The 11,510-nt window shown below is 48.2% G+C and overlaps 4 protein-coding genes across 4 annotated transcripts; 1 reads left to right on the top strand and 3 right to left on the bottom strand.

Annotated features, from left to right (window-relative positions):
- Positions 1-147: 147 nt before the first annotated feature.
- On the bottom strand, positions 148-951 carry N7466_001293 (uncharacterized protein; the record flags this gene model as incomplete). Its single annotated transcript, XM_057160691.1, has 2 exons — positions 148-197; positions 249-951. The coding sequence occupies 2 exons, from the start codon at positions 949-951 to the stop codon at positions 148-150; spliced, it is 753 nt and encodes a 250-aa protein (XP_057026939.1).
- A 1,738-nt stretch (positions 952-2,689) lies between these two features.
- On the bottom strand, positions 2,690-5,641 carry N7466_001292 (Hsp70 family protein; the record flags this gene model as incomplete). The annotated part of the gene is made up of 1 exon (XM_057160690.1): positions 2,690-5,641. The coding sequence occupies one exon, from the start codon at positions 5,639-5,641 to the stop codon at positions 2,690-2,692; it is 2,952 nt and encodes a 983-aa protein (XP_057026938.1).
- A 995-nt stretch (positions 5,642-6,636) lies between these two features.
- N7466_001291 (uncharacterized protein) lies at positions 6,637-7,275 on the top strand (the record flags this gene model as incomplete). The annotated part of the gene is made up of 2 exons (XM_057160689.1): positions 6,637-6,649; positions 6,728-7,275. The coding sequence occupies 2 exons, from the start codon at positions 6,637-6,639 to the stop codon at positions 7,273-7,275; spliced, it is 561 nt and encodes a 186-aa protein (XP_057026937.1).
- Positions 7,276-9,708: 2,433 nt separating this feature from the next.
- On the bottom strand, positions 9,709-11,424 carry N7466_001290 (misato family protein; the record flags this gene model as incomplete). Its single annotated transcript, XM_057160688.1, has 5 exons — positions 9,709-9,970; positions 10,034-10,542; positions 10,603-11,041; positions 11,096-11,298; positions 11,353-11,424. The coding sequence occupies 5 exons, from the start codon at positions 11,422-11,424 to the stop codon at positions 9,709-9,711; spliced, it is 1,485 nt and encodes a 494-aa protein (XP_057026936.1).
- Positions 11,425-11,510: the final 86 nt, after the last annotated feature.

The raw sequence follows: 11,510 nt of genomic DNA, 5'->3' as shown, positions 1-11,510 counted from the left end.
CAAAGGGGTCCATACAGGTTACTTGTCTTACTTCCTTATCGAACAAAGTCCGGGGATTCTCGGAAGACACTGCTCGTCCAATGTTGACAAAGAAAAAAAAGAAACAAGACACACCAGATTAGCTCAGGGTTCCATCCTAATGTCCAATCAAGGATTCTGGCTAATAACCTCCAAATTCTTAAGTTCATAAAGCGTTGCTGTGGCCATTAGCTTGGATTTCATAAAAAAGGACTTGTAGTAAAACTTACTCCCAGTTGGTCCTGGAGTTCCACTGCTCCCCTCCATCTGCAAATCAATAATCAAATACAATGGCTGTCCAGTAAGGCCACTCGCAAATTGCGTCGTGATAAGTACCCCGTCAAGATAAAACTTGATGCTTACGTCACTCCCATTCTCATCCCTAAACTCCGCCTTGACGGTATGAAACTCGGTCGGATCGGGATAATCGACATTAAGCGCCGTGACCACACTAGAGGTATTAAACGTGTTGAAACTGATATCGCCGGTTCCCTTCCATTCCGCAATATCGACCTCCGGAGGCCAGGAGTTCACGCCATCGAGCCAGAATGCGGGCCACGTGCCCGTTGTCACTGGAGCGAGAAAGTCGGCGGAAAAGTCCAAGCCACCTGATTCTTCTACCGTGAAGGCTTGTTTGGACCAGACGGTGCCGGAGTCGTAAGCGTAGTCCGAGGCTCCGGTATAAGTGGCGTTTAGAGTTAAAGTGCCGGCTGTGGAGATGACGGCGTTGGCGCTACTCATGATGGCGGCGCCATTATGGGTGTCGCCCCACGGGTAATTGTAGTTGAAGTACTCGTTAAGCGTTGCGTTGCTGTCAAAGCAGGAAGTTGGGATGAGAGTGCTTTCGCGTTTGTGGATTCGGTTTGCTCCAGGTCGTGCGAATACCAAGTATGGAAGGGGACTGAGAAAGAGAAGCAAGATTGAAGAATACATGATTTCCAAGGTAGAGAGAGTACTATGCTGGTTGAAATGATAAAAGGACAGATTATTTGAACTGAATTTATAGTCCTCGATTCAATGTTCCATATTTCCAGGCCTATTGTCTAACAAAAGCTCAAAATAGGAAGATCTGCAACGGAATCATAAAAGCTCCTTGTTCTTCTGGGAGATGCGGGTTTTAATTTGGAAAATCTCGAAACCATGCCTATTGTTGAAAGTAGAGATGCATGTTTTGAAACATTTGAAGGTACATGTATGATGTGGGGGATCAATGCCCCGCCGGAGCTTCACGTTAGGGTTACATTTTGTTCAGTTAACCTTAGCTGCATAAGCACAGCCCTGAAGACTGCTAAGATCAAGGCTTCAAATGTTCGGTCAAGTCCACAAGACCCATAGTTCAAGCTTGCACATGTGTTATGCAGCATGCTACAAGAAAATACCAAGAAAGTAAGTAATTCCTCCAAACATTTGAAGCTACCCTATCTTCAAAATGGTTCTCGTCTGGGAATGTAATATGTGACTACTAGCAGCGCAGATCCCAACGGAGATTGCCCTGATTTAGTAAATCTAGCGATTACTGCAGTGAAACCCTTGAGCTCCATCATGGGGCGCAGACCTCGGGAGAGGATACAAGCAAGCCGAAGAATACTCCGTATATACTGCCAATTCGGACTTTATAGCTCCGAGCATTATCCCGCCACAACTTGACAGCTCCCGAAATTGGGATAGATCCGACATCTAGATAATAAAACAGTCAATGTTCCCAAAATACTAGGTACTAGACAGGGAACTCTCAAACGATCATGTGGATGATGCAAACCTTTATTGATCTCCAATCGTCTAAAGAAGCCAGTAATGTCATGCAGAGAGACGGATTTCGTCACAGCAGAGACCAAAAAAAGCAAATACTCAATAGAGGAAGAGTGACAGAGACAGCAGGATTCATCGTTTTTGCTTCTTTTTGTGTTACCCAACTCGTTTTCTCTTTAACTGGCTTCTGGCCCCGGAAATGAAAATTTTAATCTCCCAAGTCCCGAGGCCCTAGACAGGCACCTTTGAATGACAAAGACACAGAGTATGTCAGCTCTGAATCCAGCTTATACGATGATGAATCTCACAGAATGCAGAAGAGGCTATAATGCTGGTCATAATCTTCCCTTGAAGCAGAACAAATCCATAATATCTACTTCGAGCCCAGGTGGTAGATGGCTTTCAACTTATTATTCTGACTTAAGTGCCGGTGAGTCTTTCCAAAGTTCAGTCTCGCAACGACCATCTCCAGCGGACTCATACTGACAGAGAGTGAGTCTAGACTTCTCCCTCAAAATGCCTTTGCTGCAACGGAAAGTCAACTTTGATTCCTGGAGAGGATACCTGATACTCCGAACAATGACAGTTACCCTTCAAGTCATCGTTTTCGTCCTCAAGCTAGTGACAAAGTGGTGGCGTCCGTCGTGGGAGGTGCGCGATCTTAGCTTATAATCGCCGACTTCATTACAATTCCCCGCTCTACAACATGCCTACACAGATGCGATAAACATGTCCCATCTTTTGCAAACTTAACACCATTGATTCTTGAATCTCTTTTCTCTATTGTTTAAAAACATGACGTGAATGCATATGTAGTACATGAGCATATGAAGGTTATATAGTGCGCTCCAGGTACTGAACAAAAAATAAATAAAAAATAGAACGAACCAAAATGCGATATCTTTGTGACAAATCGGGGAAATCAGAGCTCGTCCTTCCGATCGTCCTCCTTTGCCTGCTCCTTCTCCTTCTCTTGACCCTTACCGGCCTTGCTCTTAGGCTTTGCCTCTGGTTTTTCCTTCTTGGCCTTCTTGCCACTGCTCTTTTGATCCTTTCCAGCCGCCGCAGTCATACGCTCGTACATGCGGTTAAGGATACGCTCAAAGTCGCGCAGACGAGAATCAATCTCCACAACTGTCAAGACAGGATCATCCGACTCGGTCAGCTTTTCTTGCAGCTCGAGCTGAGTCTCAAGCCAGGGCTTGGTGGCGTCATAAGCTTGATTAAGGCTGATGAGATCAGATGGGGCGAAGAGGGAGTACTTGGGTCCAGTGGGTTTAGCGGCAGCGGAAGACTTGGTAGAGGTCTTCTTGTTAGAAGTCGAGTAGACGTCATCATCGAGATCATCCAAAGGATCGTCGGTGGGGGAGGCAGTAGGAGTGCTAGCAGAGCCAGTTTCTGACTCTTCAACCGTTGCGGTGCTTGAAGCAGAGAGCTCGGATGAATAAGCGGCGTCGTCAATTGCGATTTGGGACTCAATCAGCGACTTCATGGACTCGGCGTTCTTCAACATCTCCTGAAGCAGTTCCACACGCGCAGGGCGAGAAGAAGCTTCCTTGATGCGCTTAAGGGCGGGATCGACAATGGCCTTGAGATCCTTCAGCTTCGCCTTGAAATCTGCGGTGTGTGCATTGTCACTGTCCTCGTATAACCAGTCACTGGCCTGAGATACCTTCTCTTGAAGGGTGGCCAACTGATCCGCTTTGACTGCGTTCACGAAGTCTTCGCCCTCAATAAGATCACGACTACGATAAATGAAAGACTCGAGCTCGTTTAAAGCCTCTTCACGGAGAACACGGTCGCGGTCCGAGGCTTCAAAGGCAGCCAGGCGAGCACGAATGCGGGAAAGCTCAGAGGTTGATGGGGCTTTGGTTCCAAGCAAGGTGGACTTCAAAGCGATAGGAATGGTCTCAATTTTGGTGCCCTTCGTGGTCTCCTTGATAGCGGGAGTGGCAGTAGAGTCACCGGCCGATGAGGTGGTTGAAGGTTCGGGTTCAGAATCAAGGGTAATGGATTCAGCTGGTTCACCATCCTCACCCAGGACCTGTTGCTCGTCTTTCTTGGAACCGAGACCGAAGAAGCCCTTGACGTCTTCCACGATACCCTTCTTTTCGGCTTCCACTTCACAGCTCACATTGCCACCGGTCACTTCAGGAAGGCCATCGATGGGACTGAGGCGGATTGAAAACTTAGTGGTAATGTTCGCAGTCGAGCAACCAAAGCTATCTCTCAGCTTGGCCACTGATGCAGTCAGATTCTGGGTCTGCACACTCAAAACGGGCAATTCATTCTGCCCAACGAGCTGGTGGAAGCTGAGCTCAAAATCGTCCAAGTTCTTAACCGTCACTTGCTTCTCTGGACCAACCTGAGAAGTTGAGGTGAAGAGCTTCTGGTTTCGTTCTTTGCCGTCGGAGTTCCACTTTAGAACAACAGGGTAAGTGGCCGCATCGTGGGCACGAATGTCCTTGACTCGGAAGCTAGGGCTAAGAGCGGCACCCTTGAAAGCAGCACCAAAGACAGCGGCCTCATCGGCGTTGACGTTGGTTCGAAGCTTCTTAGATGAGCCAACAACCTTCTCCAATTGCTTTTGAACAAAAGGTGTGCGAATAGCTCCACCATGCAAGACCACGGAGTCAATATCGTCAAGGTTCAACTTAGCCGCCTCCAGGGCCTGCTCCAGAGGAACACCGACGCGGGCCGAATGTTCAGCAGCCATCTTCTCGAAAGCAGCGCGTGTGATCTTGTACTTGAAGGTCAAGTCATCATCGTAAAGACCCTCAAAGCTAGTAGATGTCTCCGTGTTGGCACTGAGAACTTGTCGGACCTTCTCCGCATCCTTCCACAAACGCGACATTGTCTTTCCATGCGACTTGACCTGTTCCGGTGTGACTTTGTCCTTGAGCTTCTTGTCCTCGACCAACTTGGCGACCATATCATCAACAATGAGATCATTGAGCGAATCACCTCCAAGAGTCTTATCCCAACCAGCTCCAAGGACGTGGACTTCCTGAATTGTCTTGTTGAAGCGGCCAATGTCCTTTACCTGACGGCTCTGGAACCGTAAAACGCTGACAGTTGTTGAGCCAGCACCCATATCGTAGACAACGTGATACTCGGGCTTTTCACCATCTGTCACGCTAGGGAATCTTCTGGAAGTGGCGTAGTTCAATCCGACAGCCAACCCATCACTGATAAGCGCCTCGATATTCAAACCCGCCAGCTCTGCTGCCAACACAAGACTCCGCTTCTCTTCCGCGGTGTAGAAAGTGGGATAAGTGATCACCACGTCACGGATATCAGAGCCCTTCCCAGCTAAGGTATCGGCGTTCTCCTTGACCTGTTTCAACTGCATGGCTAAGATCTCCTCAACCAAGAATGCGTCCTTCTTCTCCGCTTCGCCAAGTCGATTGCTGCGGAAGGCAGCTGAGCCACGGCCATCGGGGGCGCTCTCAAGTTTCAAAGCTGGATACCGGCTCCAGTAATTCTTCACAGCGTCGTCATTTCCGTCATTAAAAGGCACACCCAGAAGTGCCTTCAGGTTGCTGTAGACATCATCAGGGTAGCGAGCCGCCAGGGCCAGCGCATTACCACCATAGAATCTTTCAGGGAAAGCGGCAGAGGAGTCTCTTGTGGGCTTGAATGCAATGGCGGCAGCTTCTTTGCGCTTGGAGTCCTTGCTAAGTACGATCTCGAGAGGGATACCGGGTTTCACGAGTGTTGCTTTAAAGTACTCTGTGCCGACATCGAGACCGAGAACAGCGGATCCAGCTGCGGAAGCTGATCCTGCAAAGCTGAGGAGGAAGACGAGGAAAGGAAGAATCACGAGGGAGAGGAATGGCGAAGTATGTAGCCGTTGGCGGCCCGGGAGAGCCATGATCTATGTTTGTGCTGCACACTAGAAGGGTCAGTTCATTCCCTTCTAGATTTTCATGTAAAGCTGCAGACCAGGTACTTGGATATAACATACATCAAGGCAGCTTATTAGTTCAGAAATTTTGCAAGTCCTGGAAGCCGCTCCACCAGATCGCCAAGAGGTGTGTCGGTGGAACGCTGGCCTTGCGCCGAATGAGTGTAGGTTTGAGATAAGAATCCGGGGGAATTGGTGTGGATGCCGGGGTCGTGAGAGTGAATAGATAATATGATGGGAGAACACCACGTTGATTAATCCATCTAGTGCGAGGGGATAGAGTGGCCACCTGGCAACAGAAGCATAACGAGTCGCATCTGAGGCCACGGGTCCGACCAAGAGCTCGATGTAAGGGTGTTTGCACTGTTTGTTTCTGTTGGCTTACGTTATATGTTGGGGCCCTAAGGGCCAACAACTAAAATTGAAGTTACATACTATACTATACAGTCTAGTATACTCGTGAATAAATTATAAGATCAATAGCCAGGTGCCGAGATATTTTTATTTGGACATTCCCCTAAATAGCCTGAATTCCCCAAACATTGATATGCAATAAACACCGAAGAGCAGAATTTAACATTTGAAAGGAGCTGCCACAATTGCATGGATTAAAGACTATTTTTTTGCATGGCAGATCATACATAGTCAGGAACGTCAATCGTACAGTGAAAACGTTATATCGCAATAAAAATTCCTAGCTCGAAAGCCTAAATTAGAGATGTGAGTGAAAGTCGTAGCGGCATAGTTCACTCCAGGCCCACATTCACAACAATACAAAGTTTCTTTTTTTTTGGCATTTTCATACATTTTCCTTTGTATAGGTAGCTCATCGCGTACCTTCACCCAGCCCTCTGTACTTCCTTACATGTCCAAAGCTCACCTTTGCCATGTGGTGAATGGTTACCCATCTCAACAAACCAAGGTTTACCCAGATACGGGCCAATTAGAGAAGTGCAAAAGCAATGGCGAGACCGGGTAGGAAACCAGCAATGGACTTCTGGGATTGAGAAGAAGCGGCGTTGTAGATAGGACTACTACTGGCACCCGGAGCAGACGCGGTTGAAGACTGCTCAACTACTGGGGCTGTAGAAAGGCCCCCGGAGCCCCCGGAGCCCCCGGAGCTCCCAGAACCCGAAGAGCCTCCGCCTGAAGCTGGGGAGCTCGGGGATGAAGGAGAGGTGGATTCGGGAGCTGGGTTAGACGAAGGGGCTCCACCACCACTTCCAGCTGGGGCGCTGGATTTACATTCCTCATTGCAGACGGTTGACGTAACGGTAGTGGTGATGGTGACAGTAGCTGGAGCCGTGGCTCCCCCGGATTCAGTCTCGCATGGAGTGGAGGAGGCTGGAGCTGTGGTCTCGGTCTCACAAGGAGTGGACGTTGCTCCTTCACTGCACTCGGTACAAGTGGAGGATGGAGTTGCAGAAGCACTGACACTGGTGGACTCGCATTTCTCGCATGGAGTTGAACTCGGGGGCAGTGGTGTACTACTGGGTGAGCTCAGCGGAGTAGATGTTGCTGAGGAAGATGAGTTTCCCGTCCCAGTCGTGGTGAGGGCCACAGAAGGCGTAGAGGTTGGGGCGGACGAGGTAGTGTTCTGAAACTGGCGGGGCTCAAGCCTGTGGTCGCCAGCGAGGTGTCTCGGCAGAACATTACCAGAGACTAGGCTGGCAATATAAAGTAGAAGAACTGGAGCGCCACGCATCTTGAATAGCGAACAAGTAGTGGGTTGTTCAAAAAAGAACGGTAAACTTTATGAATATTGTATATGTTCCTGGGGAAAGAAAAAGACCGGAGGAACCTCTGCGGAAGAGGTCCTAGAACAAGTGATGTGATGGACCAAAAAATATAAAAAGAAGGGAGGATGTCAGACCGACTTATATGTTGGCTCCCGGAACCATCTTCCTGGGGGTCGATTGTAATATTTCGTGGATCAGTAGGTGAGCTTGGCTTGGTTTTGATGGTACGAGACTCAATCCGTACGACTTTGTTCTTCATGCGATCCACGTAAATAAGTGGAACTCAGCTTCCCAAGCCGACTAGACCTATCATGGCAAAATGATCCACCGACTCTTTCATGTACCTGAGGGGACGAAGCTGGACAGCTCGGGTAACCGGGTCTCAATGCAGGGCCGATGATAGCACCAGCGCACGCACCCGGTTGGCTCGGCGATAGATCCTTGATGTTGGCCAATGGATTTTTTCCATGTTTTTGGAGGAATGTTTGGGTCGCTCAATGGAAGTACCGGGATAATTGCTGCCAACGTCAATGTTTTTGGAGACAGAAGTTGAAGTGGAACAAAACTCGAGGTCAGCCAATTATACACAGCTGATCTTGGCATATGTAGCTGATGTAGGCTCGAGCAAAAATCTTTTTCCGGGAGGGGGTGGATATGATGAGGAGTGGAAGGAGTGCATGGCATCCATGTCAATACGTTTGGTTTCTGCTTTACACTGTTAGCTTCCACCGTCACCATGAAGACCGAGCGGCCAAACTCAACCACGTTTCTGGGTCAAATTAGAAATTGACCGTCACCAGACCAAAAGCCTCGGGGGGAAGTTGTCAGAGATCAGATAGGTTTCATGAGTTTCTGGATATTTAGTGTTATGTGGGGAAACCTCGCGAATGAGAAGCGCCACGGCAGTCTTACTCCGGTACCTTTTAGTTCATACCGGCTCTAGTGCTGAGCTTCTTTGAGTTTAGCGATCCATAACGGCAGGGCGAGACATCTCTCCAAAAGCATCCGGGAATTATGACATCCATGCATGGGCCAAGAAGGGTAATTCGTCGGGTTCAGGGTCCTTGAAGTGGGCCATGATGATGCATGCCACGAGTTCCTGCAGTTCACTTCCCCTCAAAGTAGCATTAGAGTCTCGCAGGGTGGATCCGCGGCTCACGTATTTTATCTGGAATTTAATTGGACGTGATGATCCAGTTCCTTGAGGTGCCTAACGCAAGTAACGTTACATGGCACCAGGGCGGTTATCCTGGTATTGATCCTTGGAACGGAACCATTTGAACATAAACAGTAACGGGGGACAAAGAGATTGAATTAATAAGCGATCAAGAAGAGACATCCATAAGGACTGCTCTTAGAATAGCCAAATAGCTTCGCTCTGGAAGCGAGTTAAACTTAGGTGCGCTCAGGTACAACAAGTTGGAGCGGGGTCGATAAGTGAGTATCGAGTGGATGGTGACATAGATAGTGCACATGTGAGATGTTATACCCGTCCACAAAAGTCGGTATAAGGGATTATGTCATTAGGTACTAAGTTTGCCATGTTGTTTTCCCTTTTCCCTTTTCCCTTTACCCTTTTCCCTTTTCCCTTTTCCCTTTTCCCATCATAATATTCAGATACGTTACTATAAACAATGGTCCAGTGTTTGAAAATAGCTGGGGTTCCATGGTTATACAGCTTGTGTGTAATAATAATTCCAAAGTTTTGGTTGGCCCAGGGATAATGACTGATGCCCTCCAGTCTCCTAAACATTGGGATTCCAACCGGTCACACCCGGAAGCTGTCACGAAGCCGTCCGGGAAACCATGCCGATGGATGCAAACTGGTCATTGTGGGAACTGAGTATTCCAGTCGATGATATCTAGTAGCACTGCTTCTCACATAGGGCTCAACGGTGTACAAAGTGAGTACCAGGAAAGGAAGGAAGTCGAGAAGTAATAAAAAAGAGCCAAGGTTCATGTGAGGGGGTCACGTAGTCTCTCAGGGACCACTATGTCTCAGTTTATAAAGTAGAACAGGATTACTCGGCTTGTGGTCTTAAACTCTCCTCAGGGCACACTCCATGTGCTTCACTGAAATGAGCCACATTGTCCGTTACAATGCGAAAACTCTAGAGAGATCTTGTCTTATTCCAGTAGCAATCAGTAGCGATACCAATGAGTCCGACTCAAAGCGTCCTAGGAATGATGCCATGAGAGATTCATACCCGGGTCAATAGCCGATACTTCCGGAAGGGGAGCGTCATATTGCATACTATGTAGTATGATAATATAGTCTTTTGGTGACAGCTCTACTTAATCAGAGTCATCGTCAGATCCACTGCTCCAACCGGTCTCGTAGGCTTCTCTGATCTCGCCCAACCCATTCATCATGGCCTCCCGCTCTTCGACCGATAGCATGCGGGCGGTGGTGGCCTCGATAGACTTGATTTTATGGGCAGTCCGGGTTGAAGAGGTCAATGCGGCAAAGACATCAAGTCCTTTGCTAGACTGGGAAATTGGATAGAGACCATGCGGGAAACTGTCGAGAACAGGCATACGAAGTGGAGTATGATAGCTAAATATTTTACTCCATTAGAGAATTGAAAGTGAGACAAGGGTCAGAGACATGGAAACATACCTTTGAAGCATTGCTTCCGAATTGTACAGTCGTAGTTTACGGACGTGGCCAAGGTCCTCTTGTCCTGATTCAGTAGACTTTCCACGCTCGTGTCCGCGTGTCACCTGAACCTGGTTAAAAATATGCGCATTCTTGCCATCATCCTCACCGTAGGTGAAGTCAATATCAAACTCAGATTGGGCTTTGGGCCTTCCATCTTCTTCCGCTGAAGATTTATCATCACTATCCTGTGGATTGATGGAACACTGTAGCTCATAGATCGTGTGCCTTCCGTCATCACCAGCCAAGGAGGCTTCAAAATCGTGGTAGGGTCGTAGACGGGACGGCAGGGTGACAGTCTCAAGAGCGGAGCTAATCAGAGCGGTAGTCTGCCATCGGGATTGACGGTCCACGTTGAGGTAGCCTGGAAGCCTCGATGGAATATCAACGATCGGCACATAAAGACTGGATTGTGGCGAAATTGAGTAAAGCGACTTGGCCTTGTTGACGTCTTTTTTCATTTGTTGATGCTGACAAAAAAAAGATCAGTATCTCCATCTCCCTGTTGTACAATATCTGGTCAAACAAACCCGTTGAACGCGAGCTCCATCTTCAATGGCCCACACCCATACGCTCTTCTTCCCGTACTCATCTCGCAAGCGGTCGATGTATCGGGCTGCAAATCCACCCCAGGCGTCATCAGCTCCGGTAAATAATTGCAATGCTCGCATCTGATCACATTCCTCCGCAAATGGCCGAACATCTCGGTCAAGCAGATCGTGTTCCTTATCAAGATCGTTGAAGAGCTCTTCACCAGCATTCCAGTCCTCGAAGGGCATGATCTGAGAATTCAGTTCATACTCATTCAGTTGAACAATGGATCTTGGATGATAGAAAACCCTGTTGTAGTCGGACCAGTATCGAACAGTCTCCGAGGTCAGTCGTGGTGCAGGGGTGCCCAGCTCTAAGCTCTTCTGATATTCACTGGGCAGAATAGGAGTTTGTTTTTGTACAACCTCTGCGCCATCCCTAATTAGAGGTCAGTTCAGAGCAGTCGCTGGTAATGTGATAACATTGACTTACCAAAGGCCCTGGCCGCTTACAGCTTCGTCGGTCATTTCATAAAGTGCATTGTACTTCCGGAGAGTTCCAAACCCGCCTTTTAGATCATAAATGACAGTTCGAGGAGTGTAGGTTTCCGAGCCATCCGCCCCAACACCAGGACGGAAATGAACATCGTGATCAATGGGAGTGTCCTCGCTCTCATTATAGGTGAAATAAGATTCCTATTCATAGATCAGAGCTTGAAAACACAAAAAAAGTAACTATTGGCATAGTACCTGAAGATTCCAGAAATGTGTTGACAAGTAGTTGGCACGCTGGCCTAGTTGTAATGTGATGACCTCGTGCATCTCGAAATATCGTTGAGCCTTTTACTCGATAATCGCTTAATCGTCAACTTCTGAATGCGCGTGGCATTTGATGCCGCACAGATTCA

This window comes from Penicillium verhagenii (genome assembly GCF_028828195.1).
Source record: "Penicillium verhagenii strain IBT 33310 chromosome Unknown utg000002l_segment0_segment0, whole genome shotgun sequence".
NCBI classification, from domain to species: domain Eukaryota; kingdom Fungi; phylum Ascomycota; class Eurotiomycetes; order Eurotiales; family Aspergillaceae; genus Penicillium; species Penicillium verhagenii.
This window is presented reverse-complemented; position numbering and strand designations above follow the sequence as displayed.